We start from the raw sequence: 21019 nt of genomic DNA on the forward strand, positions 1-21019 counted from the left end.
TAAGAAAAATATATTTGCACACACATGTGCTTCTGTGTTGGGAGTACAGAGCATTCAAAAACCTCATGGCTAATTAACATAAAGCTCAATCTTAAAGAGTAACTGTATTCCGAAAAAATATGTCCCCACTTGTTGCTACAACTGTTTAAATAAGGTACCTCTAATTTTTGTTTTCATTGTTAACATCCTGACAACTTTTTACACTTATAACTTTAAAGTCTGTTTCAAAGCTCTTTTAAAAATGGTCGCTCTAGAGCACTGGGGTTTGAGATCTGTCCTCTAAATCACTGCAGGAAGAGCGCTGGCTTTTCTGTTCCGTACCACATCATGGATCGTTATTGCTGTATAACCTGTATGACAATGTGGTTAGTGATCCTAATTCACCATCAGTGCACTAGAACATATATATATATATATATATATATATATATATATATATATATATATATATATATATATATATATTGTAATGACTTGGTAAGAATGGAAGTGTGAAACAGGCGTTCTTCAAAAGCAGCAATCACTTTTATTTTGCATTAAAGAACAGACTACATACTTCTTAGCAAGACAGGTTACTTCTCCAACTCTCCACTCCTGTCTAGCATGCAAGCTGCCTCTTACAGCCCACAACCCGTACAACATTGTAGGTTAACCACGACCAATCAGTGGCCACTATCAGCCCCACTCCCCCTGGCTCCTGCAAGGTACATATAATGATCCTGCAAGGTTGCACCAATAATCCAGTATAGGAGAACAGTGTCTGCTGCAGGGTAGCGTTCCTATGCATGGGAAGCACGCTCGCAGACCATGCAACTTTGCTCTGCAAAGCACTTCAAGCACAGACGCATGCACAAAGTCCCAGTGACAGCCTTTTGCTACAATATATATTATTAGTGATTGTATTAGAGGCTCATATATCATCATTTGATCCTCGACTACCTTTATACAGTCTCCTTTTCCAAACATAGATGAAAAAATTATGATTTTAAAATGTTGACTGCATCCGGATATACAACATAAAAGCTTGGCTGTTGAATAATTAACTGGAATGTCATTGAGTAAAACAGAAATATATTGGGGAAAAGAAATACAGATGTTTCAGCAGTTTAATATTAGTTAATGTTTTTTATTAACATTTATTATCAGTAAACTAAAGGGAGATATTAACACTGTTGTAGAACAATCTTTTCTGAATTTGCAGTGGGACAAATTAATAAATGAAGTGTTTCTCCACTGCAGTGTCAGCAAATGTTATTACTGTATTTATATAAACCTTTATAGAAACAAAAGAAATATTCTCAGTAGAATAAGATTTTGTTTAACAAATCTAAAACAACACAATGATAATACCAGTATTTGATGTTTTATTCAGTTCAAATACCTTACACAAAGGATGCAAAAAAAATGCACACCATTTCATCAAAAAACAAGTTCTGTTATATTATACAGCAGAGAAATGCCTTGAAAATGGCTCATCTCAGCCAGTTAAAGCATGTTCTGGGTTTCACAGTTTAACCTTGTGAGGAGAGTGACACTGGTAATATATAAGTGCTTGTGCCGTAATACTTTCCTAAAATAATAATTCACTTTGAGAGACTTTGACTATAGTTCAGATTGCCATCACATTATAAAACAGCAATACAAAAATGAACGCCTAAATATTAGAAATGTTCTCGTTAATTCTCCCTATTGTGCAATGATACGTACATAAAAAATCCAATAACATATCATAATATACAAATACAGAATACAAATATGTTCTAAATGTTTTACATGTATGTGTTTAGTCTTTGACCAGGTTATCAACCTGGCAACACCTGAGAAAATAAAGGGCAGCTTGTATTGGTTGCCAACAGGCCCTTATACATTGATTCGAGTGCAAAAGACAACCCATTCTTCACAAAAATAATTTATTTTAACACATTTTTCCATTATTCTTATTTTTTATTATAGCTTTTCTCTTCACATTTTTTAGTAAACAAAAAAAGCACAAACAAAATCGTGTTTCGACAGAGTCTTAATCATGAGTAAACTTAATTTGATACAGAGGAACACCCCTTTTTTTTACACTCAATTCTCCACAGGCGATTAATCACCTTTACGTCACAAACCTTCAATTGACAATCAGAACAATCAAAAACAACTGAATTAATAAGTAATTAGGTACAGAAATGACAACAGAAGGCAGAAGACCATACTTTTTTATATTATTTTAAACACTCAATCTGTACGTTTCATACCACTAAATATTCTTTTACTAAGTTACTTTTTTCTTTTTACTCTGCAACTTGAATAATGAACAGAGGTATATACTGTATACATACAAACATACATTCTACAAAAAATACCCATATTTAAAGTCTTCATTAAGGCCATGTGGTGGAACAGAATTAAAAAAATATCACAAAAGTTTCCCTTCTCAAGAGTTGTTTGTCAACTGAGCCATCTCTTAAAAGGTGATTAATCACCTGTGGAAAATAAAAAAGGGGTGTTCCTCTGTATCAAATTAAGTCTACTCATGAATAAGACGAAACGCGTTGAGATTTTGTTTGTGCTTTTTTGTTTTCTAAAAAATATTTGAAGAGAAAAGCTAAAATAAAAAATAAGAATAATGGGAACAATCTGTTAAAATTGGTTAAAATTCAGCGCAATAGACAATGCAGCCATGCTCCAGTAACAAAAGCTATCCCTACTATCAACACATTAATATCCATAATTCTATTTATTTAACAGTTGGTATTTAAAAACTTAGACACGTAGTTGTTACATGTCTTGCATCCCTAACAAATTAAAAAATAAACATTTTTAAATCATTACTGAATTCAACATTTTACCAGCATTGAAAAATCTATATGTAGCGATCAATTATATATATATATATACACACACACACACACACACACACACACACACACACAGTATATACAGTGCCTTGCGAAAGTATTCGGCCCCTTGAACTTTGCGACCTTTTGCCACATTTCAGGCTTCAAACATAAAGATATGAAACTGTAATTTTTTGTGAAGAATCAACAACAAGTGGGACACAATCATGAAGTGGAACGAAATTTATTGGATATTTCAAACTTTTTTAACAAATAAAAAACTGAAAAATTGGGCGTGCAAAATTATTCAGCCCCCTTAAGTTAATACTTTGTAGCACCACCTTTTGCTGCGATTACAGCTGTAAGTCGCTTTGGGTATGTCTATCAGTTTTGCACATCGAGAGACTGACATTTTTGCCCATTCCTCCTTGCAAAACAGCTCGAGCTCAGTGAGGTTGGATGGAGAGCATTTGTGAACAGCAGTTTTCAGTTCTTTCCACAGATTCTCGATTGGATTCAGGTCTGGACTTTGACTTGGCCATTCTAACACCTGGATATGTTTATTTGTGAACCATTCCATTGTAGATTTTGCTTTATGTTTTGGATCATTGTCTTGTTGGAAGACAAATCTCCGTCCCAGTCTCAGGTCTTTTGCAGACTCCATCAGGTTTTCTTCCAGAATGGTCCTGTATTTGGCTCCATCCATCTTCCCATCAATTTTAACCATCTTCCCTGTCCCTGCTGAAGAAAAGCAGGCCCAAACCATGATGCTGCCACCACCATGTTTGACAGTGGGGATGGTGTGTTCAGGGTGATGAGCTGTGTTGCTTTTACGCCAAACATAACGTTTTGCATTGTTGCCAAAAAGTTCGATTTTGGTTTCATCTGACCAGAGCACCTTCTTCCACATGTTTGGTGTGTCTCCCAGGTGGCTTGTGGCAAACTGTAAACGACACTTTTTATGGATATCTTTAAGAAATGGCTTTCTTCTTGCCACTCTTCCATAAAGGCCAGATTTGTGCAGTATACGACTGATTGTTGTCCTATGGACAGAGTCTCCCACCTCAGCTGTAGATCTCTGCAGTTCATCCAGAGTGATCATGGGCCTCTTGGCTGCATCTCTGATCAGTCTTCTCCTTGTATGAGCTGAAAGTTTAGAGGGACGGCCAGGTCTTGGTAGATTTGCAGTGGTCTGATACTCCTTCCATTTCAATATTATCGCTTGCACAGTGCTCCTTGGGATGTTTAAAGCTTGGGAAATCTTTTTGTATCCAAATCCGGCTTTAAACTTCTCCACAACAGTATCTCAGACCTGCCTGGTGTGTTCCTTGTTCTTCATGATGCTCTCTGCGCTTTAAACGGACCTCTGAGACTATCACAGTGCAGGTGCATTTATACGGAGACTTGATTACACACAGGTGGATTCTATTTATCATCATTAGTCATTTAGGTCAACATTGGATCATTCAGAGATCCTCACTGAACTTCTGGAGAGAGTTTGCTGCACTGAAAGTAAAGGGGCTGAATAATTTTGCACGCCCAATTTTTTCAGTTTTTTATTTGTTAAAAAAGTTTGAAATATCCAATAAATTTCGTTCCACTTCATGATTGTGTCCCACTTGTTGTTGATTCTTCACAAAAATTACAGTTTCATATCTTTATGTTTGAAGCCTGAAATGTGGCAAAAGGTCGCAAAGTTCAAGGGGGCCGAATACTTTCGCAAGGCACTGTATAGCACTGTATTCATCCTATTTTTTTCTTTCAAGCTTCAGTAAAAAAACGTTTGTGTTTTTGCTTTCGTCACTTAGTTTAGGTTTATCAGAGGTACATGAATAAAACTGTACCTCTAAACCTAAGTGAATTCATGCAAATCATGAAGGATTGCCATACAATTTAACATAATTAAACAAAGCAACGTCTTTCTCTTAACTTAGCAATAACTGAACTATGCAATTTACAGGAATATAAAACAAACAACCAATGCATAAAAAATAAGTTTATTTCAGAGATAGTCTCGTTTTAGAAAATCTGGAATCTGGTTGCCGGTCTGAAAAATAACTGGAATCTCTCTACTTGTTCAGATTAGCCTGGCCTAAATTAATCACATTTCAAGACATTAATTTTCAAGATCTCTAATGAGTTTTTGTTTTTCTTGGAAACTACAAAATAATTAATTTACTAAATTGATCTGAGTGGAATGGAACTGCTGATTGAAGAAATTCAGAGACTGACAGATGACAGTTATAGTAAAAGGCTGTTTTATGAGATAAGAAACAGGTTTGCCCTTTGTGCCAATTGTGCTGCACTGTGTGTTGGTTTTGTGTTTGTGGAAGCCGAGGGCTTAGGACCACCATACTCCTTTCATGTGTGACTAAAACTGGATTTGAAGTCAAGCATTCAGAGATGTAGTGTGTGTGTATTACCAACACACCTATTTCCATTAATATTCTGCATTTTGACAGGTTTGGTAAACTTAATTTGTTGACTCTAAAACAAGTATGTTGGTACATCACGTTAAATGAAAATAAATGTTTTCAGTAAATAAAAGGCAACAGAACCTTGGAATTATTCATCCTTAGGATAACTTATTTTTACTACTAAGACCTAATGGCAAGAAAATTCTGTTTTTACTAGGATCTTAAACGGCTGGTTTCACAAACTACAATTAGTACTAATCTTGGACTACCTTACCTAAGATAACGCCCGCCATTACAAAATAAGAGCCATGACCTACGATAAACAGTATGTACATATAAAAATGTAAGTCTGACATACCTATATACTCAACAACAGACAAAGGATAACAGTTAGATGTATGTGTGACATACACAATATGTAAGCCCCACTATATTCCACAGCAGGGAATAATAAGGCAAACAAATTAGTTTAAATAGTATCAGTGATGTGTAATTTTTCAATAACGTCAGGACGTGTGATGCAAGGTAACTGCAGTCTGTATTACTTCTTCGTCTTCGCTGACAGCAGTGTCCAGGTCCTTGTCTTTGCGCTCCACTTGTTGTTCTTTCACAAACTCCTCCTGTATCCTCTCCAGTTCCTGCAGCTCGGCTGTCAGCCTCTCCATGTGAAACTCTCGTCTGTTCTTCAGCAGCTTCATAGGGAAGGGGTTCATATCATTAAACGCTATGGTCATTAGTTTCCTAAAGACAGAAGATACAGAGAAAACAAAATGCCACTGATGAAACAACTGCAAAGTTAAAAGGACCTGGGAACTCTGCATTTTCCCTTTCAAAAAATACATAAATAAATAAATAAATAAACAACAAAATATGGGCATGCCAAAATTAAATTCATAAAAAGACAAAAAGACAAACATACACACTTGAGAAACAATGCACAGTTCTAACAGGAACAAAAAATGTAAGTCTGACATACAAAGTTGTTGCTTGCTAATTTTCTAACATAATTGTTTAGGAGATTGAACCCATTAACTTCTACAGTGTATCAATCTTCAGGTGGTCCAAATCAGTCAATGGCCCCCTGTCTCTGCACAGCCGGCACTGCCTGGATTCTTGTCTAATACTGAAGCATGAATGGCTGCATCTAAATAAATGTGTTTTGTATTTCAGGTTTAGTGGCTGGACAGAGGAGAAACATGGTGATTGGATCAATAATTCCAATGAAAAGGCTTTGAGAACTAAATGGAAACATATTTCTGCTGCTTTACAGTCATTGTGAGAAAGCTCTGCCAAATTATTATCATATAATCCCAGTTATTTCACTGAAAATCAAGAGAAGCAGACTGATTGATCCAGTTCCGTGCTACAGTATAACAGAAAATAAATGTTTTCAGTAAATAAAAGGCAACAGAACCTTGGAATTATTCATCCTTAGGATAACTTATTTTACTACTAAGACCTAATGGCAAGAAAATTCTGTTTTTACTAGGATCTTAAACGGCTGGTTTCACAAACTACAATTAGTACTAATTTTGGACTACCTTACCTAAGATAACAATAGGTAGTCCAGGATTAGTGCTAATCAGGGCCTGTGAAACAGCCAATTGACCTATCAGTTAAATTGTTCAACACTTTAATAATCTGCTTGCAAACTGTTCATTAAACAGCTATACATACAGTACATCTGTTTTCTAAGCTCGAAATAGGACATTATGTGGGTCTGTGAGGTGGGGGGCTCCATTACCTGTAGGAAGTGAATGGTTAAAGAAGGACTTACGGTTTCATAGTGGATGCATGGTAAAGCTCAGTAAACTGCAAAATCACTGTTCACATTTACCATCATCAAAATGGTACAAGACAGTTTATTGAAATCACTAACTTTACTAGTGGTTAAAAGCATGGTCACTGGAGTGAGTGAGATGAGTGTGAACTGTTTATACAGTCTGTGATTGACAGCAACTGGTCTGATGCGTCTGCTGTACATTATCATCATCCTCATTCTGCCTCACCTGCCATCAGAGATAGTTTTGGTGAAAAAAACGGAGGTATTGGTAGATTTCCAGATTGTCGTGAATTTTTAGAATGTCCTCTTCATTGTACTTAAAGAGGGCCAGTGCATAGCGAAATATCACCTGGAAACAGAAAGAAGGAAATACTGTCAGGTTAAAAAAGAAGGATACTTTCGCTCATCAAGTCGTCACTGGACTGAGCCCTTTTATAATTAATTATATTTTACTTATTTCCATGTTTTTCATTTTTACTCTCTATAACTCTCTAAAATGTCATTACTATAATTTAAAATAATTGGATAAGCTGTTACAATGTAAGTGTGACATACTGTGCACATGTTTGCAAGTTAAGACAATTTTTCTCAACAATTTGTGCTGAAAAATGTATTAAGCACGTTTCAACACAGTTGGGTAAGTGTGGGTGGTGTGGGTGGTGTTGGTGGTGGGGGGGTGGGTATTAAAGGATCAATTACTACACAGCCAGCGCTGTACCTTTTTGCCCTCATAGAGGAAAGCGTCCACACTCTGAGCAGGATGTCGCTGACCAGACTTTCCACAAAGACCACCAGGAACCAATTGAAGGTGATGAGGAATGATCGATGCTGTGCTCCTGAAGTGGGCCGTCAGGCGAGGCATCTTCTCAGCAAGAAAGTCACGGAACACCCTCTGATCAGCCTGCAAGGAACAAAGAGCTCTGCTTAGAGCAGCAGGAGTTGCTCAGCTGTTAGAACAAATAGGGACTATGACTGCCTGAATTAGCACATCCACAGTACTTACTGGTGAAGCAAAGGGGATAGCATTAAAACTCAGCTATAGGCTGACAAGCAATGTCACAAATATTTTAACATTTTTCTTAGTAATAACGGAGAGACATGGACAAATTAGCCAATTTCCATAACAGGAACCTGAGAGGCAGTGAGGGTTTTGCTGTAGTAGTCTTGTGGCATTATGATTTCAACAACAGCCACCAGACACCAGAAGGCAATTCAGAACTAAAAGTGCAATAGCTGCCAACCTGCAAGAGGAAACAAACATACCACATGACTCCACTGGAAGTGTGCTGCTAATATTCAGAAGAAAAGGGGGACACATAGGTGTGCCAAGCCACATTTTTACACATTTTAGGCCCTATTTTGAAATAAATTTTCAGAGGAATTTGATGTATGAAACTAGCAAGAAATTATGTAAATTATACACTTATTTGTATTTATTATTATTTTATTTCTTAGCAGACACCCTTATCCAGGGTGACTTACAGTCGTAGACAAAAATACATTTCAAGAATCAGTATAAGTATTAATACGATTACGATTCAATAACGGAACAGATAACAGTGTCAGTGATAGTTACATCAGGATATAATTAAATACAAAATACTACAGATTAAATGACACTCGACAGATTACAGTACTCTAAAGTACAGGGTTAAATGCAGTAAAATAGGGAGCAGATAAGAGCAGTAAAGTGCATTTAAGAAGAGTGATAAGTGTCCAGATGGAAATGAGGAGTTTCTACAGGTGCTGTCTGAAGAGGTGAGTCTTGAGGAGGTGCCGGAATTATTTTAATCTGCCTGAATATGGCCACTCGTGCTTTCCACCACAGTTGTCTTTACAGTTGTGAAGAATATTAAAGAACATATCTGGGCCAGTATATTTGTGATTCCAGAAAAAGATATATTGTACAGGGGAGGGATGAGTAGCTAAGAATACACAACACAGTTAAACAACCACTAGGTGTCATATTTCTCAAATCAATAAAGAAACACTGTTTGCATGTGTATTCTTATTGCTATTTATAATACAACAACACATTGCTCTAGTATAGTGTCCTGGCATAGCTACCTCCAACGAAGTGCTCTAAATGTTAAACACCGGTAATGCTGCCATTACCTGTGGCACTGCTTACCGGTAATAGGCATTATCTCTGTTTTAGAAAAGGATAAGTTATGCTAGTCCACGTCCAAGAAGTACAAGAAAGTGTTTTGTCTTTTTTGGCAACACCTTTTACTACTTAAAATGAGCGAATGGCATTAAGAACTTTCAATACAAAAGGTACTGTACCGGTTGAGGCCCTGGCAGTAGCCGATGGTGGGGTTTTGCCAGGAGAAGGCTAGCAGAATGCGCTGCAGCTTTTGGACTGCGTCGGAGGTGGGCGAGGAGAAGTGCTTATTGCTGGTGAGGATGCGGTGCAGGTCCAGCCTGGTTTGCCGCGAGGCCGGGTGCTCCGACACCTCGCAGTGCATCCTCAGCTCCTGGTAGCGATTGGGATTCCGCTTCCTATAGACCTGCGTCCGTGTCCTCACGATCCAGCGCCACACCTGCTCCCGGTACTCCACAGGGATCCACACCGGATCAGGCCCTTCAGCTCCGGGGATGGAGCCAGCTGGTCCAAGGGACGGCCTGGTCAGGTAGTTAGCCCACCTGGTCCGCAAAGGCTTGTCCACCATCTCATTGTTGCGCAGGTTGTTGGAATGGATCTCCAGGGGCCTGGATTTTGGCCAGGAGCTTCACGTCCTCTACTTCATAATCAGGAATGGTCTTGAATCCATAGTCGTTGTACTCACTGGGACGGAACAGAAAGTTAAACAAGGATGTTGGTAACATGCAGTATTCACATATTCCCTAAATTATCATACAACATTGTATAGTAGGTGCATGGCTCCAGGTTTTTGTGATTTAGTTATGTGTAATGAACCTCTATGTTAGTTGTACTGTTATATTTCTAATCAGTCCCCTCTGCCAGCGTATTCCTCCCCATCGCTGCAGGAGAGCATTGAGTTAGTTAGTTGAGTTGGAACAGTTGGCGGAGAGAGACAAAGGGAGAGAAGGGAGTGGGCTGAAGTTTGACGGTTTGGAGGAGGTAAATGTGTTTGAAGCCAGTACAAGAACCAGGAAAGGGTTATGTGTAAATGGTATATGTGCCTGAAACTAACCTGCCTAGGGTTATGTAATAAGGCCCTGTGTAAATCGAGATTTCACGAACTGCACAGAAATTGCGAACTTTTTCAATATTCTTATAATTATTATTTGTATTTCATACGATGGAGGTAAGCTATTCTGTATGTCCTGCAATGTTACTGCAAATCATCTCTTGACAGGCATTTAGATTCAAGTATTCACTGAAAGAGAAAGGCGGAAATCCAAGAAACCAAATACGTGAACTTCCATGTTCCAAAAGTCCACTGAAAACCGTGAAGCACGAAACACATTAATTTTGACCTGACAGGGATGTTTGTTTGCGCAAATATCCCTCTTGAAAAACTGGACAACCAAAAGTTACATAATTTCTTCATACTGAGTGTAGCAAATGGTGGAGTGATTCCTTCATCAGCCCAGCTGAGACGTGAATACTTACCTAAAGTTGCCTATCACAAGCAGGAGATTATTAAATTAGTAAAACAGTCTGGTTGCTTGTCAATGGTCACTGACGAGTCGACTGATGCCCAATAGCAATATGTGTTTCACATTGTATTTGTTTTGCAGGGCCTAAATGGTGAACATGCATCTGACATAGAACTGAAAGATGTCCTTGCAGATACACTTTACCTACAGGCTGTTAATGACAACACCGTTTCACAAGCTATTGTAAAGTGCTTGAATAACTTTGATGTTGATTTTGAAGATGTCAGTGCATTTATCAATCTATTTGCTGTATAAAAAATAATAATAATCTGTACACATAATTTATAAAATAGTTCTGTGCACAATCTGCAAAATAAGACACTTTACCCGTGATACTGCCTTGAATTAAAAAAAAAACAAAACACACACACTATTTTCACAGGGCCTTATGTATGAACAAAGGATTCTGGAGTTTTCTAGATAAACTGTAGACTTGCTGCAGCCTCTGACTGCTTTTTGGGCATATATACACCTTCACTGCCTAACATCAACCCTTATATATGGTCCTGGAATTGCAGTGTTTATTGACGCACATTGCTCTTTATGTGGTTGGTTAGGGAGCAGTTCAATGTCAATCCAATCTTTGACCTTTCTTTTTGCCTGCTAAGGTGTGCAGTGGTATTGTGATGTGGATTACTATACAGTTAACAGCAAGCTCATTTCAGCTGCTTGCATCAATCGCTCGAACAGCAGAACAAACATTTTCTGTTCAATTTACAATCAATACTATTCAATCTGAGTTCCTGTTAAGACTACAGTAAACTCTACAAAAGGAATTTCTATAATATTGACAAAAACAAACTGAGAAAATAGGAAATGCATATAATTTGCACTTCTGTTCTAAACAGACCATGCAACAAAACAAAAAGAGTTTTTGTTTTGTTTTAAAGAAGTGACATAAACAAAATATATATTTTTTTCAATTATTAAATTATCACATTAAAAGAGCAGGGCACATGACATAGAAAATCATAGACAGCAAAGCCCAGAAACTACTGTAAGTTCCAGCTCTTTTTTGGCTTTTCATTTGCGCACCTATTAGATCACAATTGCAACAAACCAACATTAACATTTTGATCCTTTGCTTGTTTTGGTATTTCAGTTCGGGATATGAGGGTATTATATGAAAATGGAACTGGTGTAGCTTGCAATCACATCATCAGTTTAGCAATAGAATTGCATTTTAAATATTTGAATATACTTAGTAACAAAAAAACAAGAAAGTAACCGGGGGAAAAAAGTTTTCGCTGTGAAACCCCGGTATGGAAATGTCAGTACTGTCTTACCTGACAGGGTTGAGTTTAAAGACATCCTTCTTGTCTCCCTGCAGTGAGTCCTCAATGAGCCTTTTCACCATCTCCTGCTGACTGCTGTCCAGCCCTTTGCTCTCCTGCAGCCTGCGTAGCACGACCAGGTACTTGCTCTCAATCTGGCAGTTTTTGGCCTCCAGGTAGGCACACTGCAACACAAAAGAGAGGTTTAGGGTTAGGATTAAAACAAAACACAGCAGCTGGTGAAAGCAGTAACCCTCCCACAACCTCCCACTCATTTCCAAGACAGGGCAGTCCAAAGGCAGAGGGTTTCTACACCCTGTTACTTTTAACTGGGTTGAACTTGTTTATTAAAATGTAAAAATGAACCTAGTACATTTCCAAATAACTAATTTTACAGTTCTGATGGAGCCATTCCAATTATAATCTTGCTTCTGCTCCTTAAATTAATTTTATTTAAAAATCCTCTTCGCTGCAGTGTTCACTTGTTCCCTTGTGCTGCTTATATTAATTACAAGACTGCTATTTCCTACAGTGCAATATGTGTGTCACCCGAGTGCTTATGGACACTGTGGCTGTGAAGGGTCATTTCTTTGAAAGTTAAACTGTTGTGTACAATACATGTTTTCGATTATGATTCGGAAATCAAAGTGTTTACGTTTTTGCCAATTTTAGCAGTTTTAGCATAACCTGCAACTGAAATTATATTTATTTATTTATTTTTACAATTTTTGTATTTGGTTCTTCTTTAAACCAGAGTCACCCTGGTATCAAATGTGATACCTATTAATTCAAGTGCTCCCAGAAATCCTGAAACATCTCTACTGTAGTACAATAGTTTTTCATGTCACAAAAATTGTCTGATCCTAAATATATCTAAAATAATTTAAAACCATTGCCAATCAGACCAGATAGATAAAACATCTAATTTGCTGCAATCATACCAGCCAGTAGCTGTTTCATTGCACAGTGCACTCAGGGGATATCACTATATGGAGCCATGACGCAGGCACTAGGACAGATCAAGCACTGATACAGAAACAGCTACAACTTGACCCACCCCAAAGAACACATTGGGGTCAACAAGATTAAACATTAATTTAATTTGCAAACCAGGCATTTGTGTTTTTGTGAACAAAACACAAATTCACAGCACTGTACTTGTATTTAGAATTCACTACATATCTTTCCAATTTGCTTTCTGCATCTAGAGAAGACCTAAATTTGGAGATGAAAGGGAAACATCCCAGTCAGTCTGATCTGTTCATTCTGGGAGACTGGAGCTGGCTCAGTTGCTAACTTCTCTGTGGTTTTAATTAGTAATGCATGAACACACCCGAGGTTGCTGACCAGGCTAACAGCCAGCCAGTCAGAACTACTATGACAGTCAACTAAGAAGAAGAAACAAGGAGTGAAACCAAGTAGGAGTACAAAGAAAATTATAAAAATAAGGGAAGTACAGTATAAAATGAAAAAAGAAAAACCACAAATTACTAAAGAGAAACATAACAGAGGAAGTATCTCTGCAAAAAAAGCAAATAATTGACCAAAAATACTGACTGCCTATGTCTTTATTTATGCAGATACTAGACTACAATAACAAGGTAAGAAGGTATGTGGAGGAGTGGTTAGGGCTCTGGACTCTTGACCCGAGGGTCGTGGGTTCAATCCCAGCTGGGGAACACTGCTGCTGTACCTTTGAGCAAGGTACTTTACCTCGATTGCTCCAGTAAAAACCCAACTGTATAAATGGGTAATTGTATGTAAAAATAATGTGATATCTTGTAACAATTGTAAGTCGCCCTAGATAAGGGTGTCTGCTAAGAAATAAATAATAATAAAAGTATATAATAAACATGGTAAACCCAGGTAAATTATTATAAATGCATTGTATAACCATGGGAAAAGCATGGGTAAAACTGCAGAAATACTGTGGTTAAACAGGAGGCCAAAGGAATGCTTTAAACTTTTAAAAGTTACCAGGATGTGAAAATGATACAAAGTGAATCTAAAGTTGTTTTTTTTTATTTTGTTTTGTTTTTTGCGTTAGACTGTATAAGAATAGTGCCCAGTAGGTCACCAGCTTGCGTCACTACATTAGAACCACTTGCAATCCATGTGTCACTAAGCAGTTTGCTTTATCATAATGTACCAGCATGCTAGTTGTTCTTTAATTTACTTTGGCTTCTTAGTGCAGACAGAGATGTCTCTAGGCGAAATCACAGATCTCATTGTGGTTTTGTGGTTAAAGCTATAAGAAAAAATAAATAAACGAAACTCATTACTATTACTATTAATCTGGGGCCTACGCTATAAAAGCTGAAAATAAGATGTTTAGTATTAAATAAAGTCACTTATATATTAGCCTTACACAGTGACGATACTGCATTAAAGACTTGTAGGTAAGGATAATATATTTTTTGAACATATATGTTTTTTCACAATGGTTAAATGGGTACAGATCTGTCACACAGCAAGCTGTAAAGCACATACCTTCATCAGGAGGCCCTTCTCCTCTTCTGAACTGTTCCTCCACAGCTTAGTAAGCTGGTAGATTTCAGAGTTGAGGAACTTGTTTTGCATCTTGTGCGCCTCTATATCGTCCTAGTAAACAGAGTAAACGAATGAAATCAGAACACAATCTGTGGTTGTACTTAAAACATTTCTACTGTGAGCTCTATTTATTAAGAGCACAGGTTTGACCTAGTCCTGACTGATCACTGCTTTTCTTTGCTTTCATAATTGTACTCATTTGTACCCTATAAAACACTGTTTGAAAATCGCTGGGATACGTAAAAAAAAAGTGTGGCTAACTAATGTCAATTAATACACTGTACAAAAACAATATACTTGTTTTGTTCTAATAACAAAGAAATAGAAGAAAAAAATAGTTGGCCAACTGATCACGTGTCTGGAATTATTATTTGACTTTATATTAGTGGATTTAAGTTTTGCTAATAAGCAGATAACTGGTCTCCTAACTTTTACCAGAGAGCAGTGTACCCCCTCATGCCTAGTAGCCTGGGGTTACACAGGGATCTTTTTTTTTTATATACAGTATGTTTATGTTATTATAATAATTTAACACTGTGCAAGCCAGACCTATAGAGTACAAAATCACAGTAACGTGATACAAAGTACAGTCGAACCTGTCGTATCTGATCCTGTAAGATATGACACCATCATTACCCAATGGACCTGTGCCATGTGTGACTTACATATGCTGCTACCAACTGAATGGTGCTGATGGAAACTGACCAATGCACATTTTATTATGGGTCTAAAACAGTAAATTCAGCTCTTAGCTGGTCAGAATTTGTACACGCTGTCACTTCACATAACTGCCCAGTTTAACCATAGTAAATAAAAGAAAAGTAAAGGATTCATAAAATTACTGTACTGTTAAAAAGCGTGCATCCTTGTTGTTGTTTATGTCTCAGGTTAACACACACACAATGTAAAAAAAAACCTGTCAGATTACTTTGGCATACACTGAGAAAGCATGCTAAGAACTGTTTGGAATGCTGTTTTGTAAACTGAGAAATACTGTACTTCAGTGCTTGTGCAGTCATTTTCACAGATTTTTTTGTATAGAATACATGCTGTGTCGTACTTTGGTGTTTTAGGCACACTGATGTACCTGACGTTGTTCATTTATAATGCCCCGACATTAATAAAGAAACTACAATATACTAAAACGACTTCCTCTGAGATACAATATTAGTATATATTCGCTGGACCCCTGGACCGGTTCTACTATAAATGAATCATTCTTAGACTGGAGTGGCAAACAGTAATTGTGTGTCTGCTCCAATGCTAATAAAAGCTAGTTAAGATGTCATGTTTGTAATGCTTATTGGATGCAGAGAAGGTGCAGAATACCGTATGTGACACCCCAGCAGTGAAAACATGGATCAGTTACTTTACTGCTTTTTCACATCATGCAGGATTACATGGTGGTCAAACAAAACCAAAAAAAAGAGTGTGGTTTTATCCGTGTTTCTTGAAACAAGAGTTGATGTACTTCCCATGGCTGTAATGTAAAAGTAACTTTTAAAATAACCTTGAGGTGCTCAATCTTCTCCTGCAGCCTGCAGAAGGTCTCTGTGCCCATGGCTACGGTACGCTGGGGGTCAGCCATGCAGGCGGCCACCTGCTCGGAGAGCTTGAGGATGACTTCCTGCTTGGCGTTGTTCTTCTCCATCATGAGCTGCACGTGCTGCTGCAGCTCATTCACTTGGCAGTCCTGCATGGCCAGCCGCTGCTCCAGCTCCTCCTTGTCTTTGAGCAGGGCCTCCAGGCGGCCGTCCAGGTCCGCGATACACCTCTCTTTGTGCCGCACCAGTTCCAGCCGCTCCTGCTCCCCTGCTGCTGCCAGGAACTGTTTGCTGGTCCTCTTCTCCTGCTTTGCTGCCTCCAGGGCCTTGTGAAGGAGTTGCACCAGCTCCTGATTTCAAAACAAAAACACTATGGTCATTGACTCTTAAAGGTGAAGCTTCATGAGCTGAGTTGGAGGTCCCGTAAATAAATTATACTGTAGGTGGTCCCTGAATAATGCACCTGTACTTTCTTTGTAATCTGAACCAGCTGGGATCAGACCTGTTCAGATTAGTGATTTGTTTAGAGTACTGATAATAAACTGTACCATACTAAAAATGCCTGGTATAGTATTTGTTTTAGGTTTTTGATTCTTGCATTTCCTGAAAAATCTGTAATATCCCTTTGAATAAAAAAATACTGTTTTACTTATCATGTAAGAACAGCTGTTAACATCATGCATTTAATTACAGTTATGGCTACAGGTAAATTAAAATAGTCTACTGTACAATGCAATAGTCTACTGTACAATGCAATTTTCCCTAAAAAACAGCCTGTTGCAGTATTTATTAGTAGTGCATATGAGAAAAGGCTCTGAAGCTCTGCCCTATATTATACGTCAGTGGCCTTAAAACCAATTATCAGACATTATTATTATTACTATTTTGTTTATTTTGCAGACACCTTTATCCAAGGCGACTTACAGAGACTAGGGTGTGTGAACTATACATCAGCTGCAGAGTCACTTACAACAACGTCCACCTGAAAGACGGACCACAAGGAGGTTAAGTGACTTGCTCAGGGTCACACAGTGACTCAGTGGCTGAACTGGAATCTGAGCCGGGGACCTCCTGATTACAAGCCCTTTTCTTTAACCACTGGACCACACAGCTACTATTTCAATAACAATGTCCTTTTTTTAACCAATTATAAAAGATGAATTCAGTGAAGTGTTTTTAGAAAAGACCAGCAAAATGACTGAAAATTCTGCACACTGCCTGCTGGTGGTCATTTTTCAAACCATTCAGGAGATCAGCTTAACTTGTGTGTTTTTTAACAGGCTCAAAAAAGACTTGTTTTTGCAGCTCTGTTCTTTGTACTCTGAAAGAAGAAAACAATGATAATGCAATAAAAGTACCAAACACTGGAAATACTGTCCCAGTATTACAATAATAATGAGCAATGGTGTCTTGTAAAGTGGTTTCATAAGGTCCAGATAACCGTGTCTTTAATCAAGACACAAAAACTAATGATAAAATAAGTCAAAATGCACATGCACAATAAATTCTGTGCACAAATAAAGATCGTGTCTGTTGGTCTAATTTAGATCAAATATACAATTAGCTACAAACTCTTGCATGTTGCAGATCAGGTGCATTTGAGCACCGCGTTAAAAGTTGTATGGGTTACTAACAGGAAACAAGAAGGCGGCGATGCAAGATTAAAGTTTATGTTTGGGAAGCAATAAAATATGCTTATTGAAGCTCATAAAAATGTAAAAGGAAGTTTTGTGACCATACAGGCAAAAATGTAAGCTGTCTTTTTATCATCATAAGATACAGAGGAGTCATGAGCGAAAACCCAGAATTGCATTCAGGAGCTCTATTGTGACTTTTTAGATCTAGCCCTGCAGAAACAGTCCCTGCACAGGGCACAAAATTACCCTTGACTTCCTGACTCACCCTGCACACCATGCACTCATGCCTTTACCAGCTGAGCCCCTCGGGGGCCCCAGAGATTTTGTATTTTAATACACTTGTACTCTATGTGTTGATGACAAAATAATCAAAAAAATTCTACATTGTAACCTTTATGGATTCATAGGAACAGTAGTACAGCACAAGAGTTTCAGTTACAGACAATGAAGCAACAACAGACTCTCTTCACTGTTTCAGAAGTGCCCTTCAACCCTATTTTACATACACAGCTACTATAGAACATCATACCACCATGTTTATAACAATTTGGATTATCAGAAATACAGTTATCACACTTTTAAAAAGCTCTCCTGTTAGGTAATGCATGAGTTATTCTGCTAAATGCGTTTGCCTTCACACCCAGTGACACCTTAGCCAAGGAGGAAAGAAAATGCACAGTAAAGCAACCAATTTGTGGTCAGCATGCAGGTTTCTGACTTGCATAGAAAAAGAGTTAAGACATCACACAGTCAATACAGTAGATCAGTACTTTAATCAGTTTAGGCAAAATTATTGCTGGTCTTGGATTTGAGTTTGTATTACTTTATGTAACTGCTTGACTTAATCCACTGTTTCTGTCTTATGATCGTTCATACCATGCTTATTATAGATACAAAATCATATTTAAATACTATCATACAACTTTATAAAGGTTTACCACTGTGTTTTTGCACAGTATTTTTTACAGTTTTCCCATGCTTTCCCTGTGATTAGACTGTTATTTTCCCACAGTGTACCCTGGCTTTCCATGTTTATTAATATGCTTTACCATACCTAGCTGGTCTTTACAATGCTGACCTATGCTGTACCACTATGCTTTATGATTTTACTATGGGAAACATTTATAAGGTTCAATCATTCATTGTACAAGTGCCTCACAAGACATATTATTTAATAACTCAGTTATCAGTTGTTATGTGCTTAAATATACTTCAGTCACCCAAACCAAACATATACCTTTTGTGACTTGAGCCCCTCAGTGAGCGTGAGTCTGGATAGTTTGTCCACGGGGCTCCCCTCCTTTCCTGACACCTTCTCCCCAGAAGGCTGAAGAGAACTGGTCATTTTCTTCTCCCTCTTGTTCATGCTGCTTGATGGAGAACTCTTTCCTCCAGTCTTTGCTTCCTGCGCAGACTCGTTTGTAACTGAAGAAACTGAAGGAGCTGAAAGGACTGTAGGTGCTGGGGGTGTCAGAGGTACAGGCGGTGCTGGAGGTGCTAGGAAAGAGAGCAAGCAAAGAAAGCATTTGAAATGCAGAATATTTATTTAATATATATATATATATATATATATATATATATATATATATATATATATATATATATATATATATATATATATTTTTTTTTTTTTCTTAAACTTGCTGGTTCTTTATTTTATTCTGGAGCCACCTACCTGACAATATACCCTTCATAATCATTAAACAAAAAAAAGAAAATAATGATTATTTCTGGAATTCAAATTTGTTATACACACAAAAATCATCATAGAACCCATAGTACCGATGTTAATTCTAGGGTGCCTAGCCAAAACTACAATTTGCTGCAAAAGAAAATAGTTGTTAAAAAGAGCTGTTGTTTTCAATGAAAGGTGAAATTGTGAGCTATCTAGTGAGTTTTCTAGAAATTTCTTTAAAAAAGGCTTTATTGACACTCATTCTTTATCTTATTAACAAGCTTTACTCCTGCATGGTTCACCTTTTAGGAACAGGAAACCTCTGCACATTTATAACAGCAGAAAGAGTTCTTACCCTGCATGAGAAGAATGTAATAGTTTCAGAGCCACTGTGGTGGTCCCCGCATTGAACTGATCCAGACATGAACTAAGCAGAGACACAGACTTTGCAGGGCAGTTTCCTGTCAACTGAAGGACGCACCTGTTGTTTCCCCCAGTACCTGTGTCACAGGATCCTCACAGGGACAGTCTTCCGACTGCTGAATCTTGTCAAAGTTGAACACACTCCGCCTCAGCTCCTGAGCTGGCTTGTTTCCACAGATATTGAGGACAACTGACACAAACTGACTTCTGAAGGCAAAGTACAGAGAAAACAAAACTAAATGCATAGAAACAAACACACACACACACACAAACTAAAGTAGTACACAACAAATAACAATAATCAAAGCTCAACTGGTTGCTTCTCTTGCTTACAGGCAGCTGCCTGGATAGGGCTGACTAGTTTACATAACAGGTTAAAGGGCAAAACATGAAAAAATATGTGGTGGTTACAAGAGTATAGCAACACTTTGTAAGCGTTTAGAATAAATAATTTAAATTGGGTTATTCCGGTTCAGCTGTTTTGTTTTGCATGCACACAACACCTACCCTGGAACCCTTTTCTCCATCAGATCACAAACTGAAGAACCCCACCACACACACAATTTGGTCGACTTGAGCTAGAATTAAAACTGGGCTGTCAGTGAGCTTACCTTCCCAAGGTGCAGAAGGCAGCTGGCAGAGCTGTGTGGAGGTAGTGGAGGGCTCTGCAGGTATTTTCACCAGGCTGGTATTGTGCTGCCACCGTTTTATTTGCAGCTGCTGCAACCAATACAGCATGGCTTGGCTGTTTAATGCCTGTAAAACAAAAACAAAACAAACTAGATGGTAACTTTACAAGTTGTGGGGCTTGCTTTATTGGGAAAGTGGTCAAAGTAGCTGATTTGTGTCAAAAGTCACATTGTTTATTAATTGTCTCATGCTTAGAATGTGCTAGAATTTGATATTTCTCAAAGTTCTATGACAGTTAATTCAACAGTGGGAAGTAGCCTACTGAAAGAAGTTGACGCGGTTACTAAAACAGCTGTACCTCTTGATTGGTAGACGCCATTCCTGTTTTGATTTCATATTTGAATAGCTGAGAAGTAGAGGAAGATTTCATTTGCTCTAAGTAGTTGTCTAACTTGTTGGGAAAGTGGTCAAAATGGCAGTTTATAAAAAGTTAGAGAAAATTTTAGTTGGTGCGGTTACTAAAACAGGTGTACCTCTTGATTGGTAAAAGTTATTTTTGTTTTGATTTCAAATTTGAATAGCAGAGAAGTAGAGAAAGATGTCATACCCTCTAACTTTTTGTCTAGCTTGTTGGGAA

General features: G+C 37.8%; 2 protein-coding genes across 2 annotated transcripts; both read right to left on the reverse strand.

Annotated features, from left to right (window-relative positions):
* Positions 1 to 7859: 7859 nt before the first annotated feature.
* LOC131728253 (TBC1 domain family member 2A-like) lies at positions 7860 to 9694 on the reverse strand. Its single transcript, XM_059019350.1, has 2 exons — positions 9309 to 9694; positions 7860 to 7923 (listed from the first exon to the last, which is right to left on the reverse strand). Exons 1-2 carry the CDS (start codon positions 9692 to 9694, stop codon positions 7872 to 7874), a joined length of 438 nt encoding a protein of 145 aa, XP_058875333.1. The 3' UTR covers positions 7860 to 7871.
* A 1-nt stretch (position 9695) lies between these two features.
* On the reverse strand, positions 9696 to 20901 carry LOC117962972 (TBC1 domain family member 2A-like). Its single transcript, XM_059019349.1, has 6 exons — positions 20364 to 20901; positions 18892 to 19151; positions 15984 to 16367; positions 14414 to 14524; positions 11936 to 12108; positions 9696 to 9810 (listed from the first exon to the last, which is right to left on the reverse strand). Exons 1-6 carry the CDS (start codon positions 20488 to 20490, stop codon positions 9696 to 9698), a joined length of 1170 nt encoding a protein of 389 aa, XP_058875332.1. The 5' UTR covers positions 20491 to 20901.
* Positions 20902 to 21019: the final 118 nt, after the last annotated feature.

The sequence above is a fragment of the Acipenser ruthenus genome, unplaced genomic scaffold (assembly GCF_902713425.1).
Source record: "Acipenser ruthenus unplaced genomic scaffold, fAciRut3.2 maternal haplotype, whole genome shotgun sequence".
Lineage (NCBI taxonomy): Eukaryota > Metazoa > Chordata > Actinopteri > Acipenseriformes > Acipenseridae > Acipenser > Acipenser ruthenus.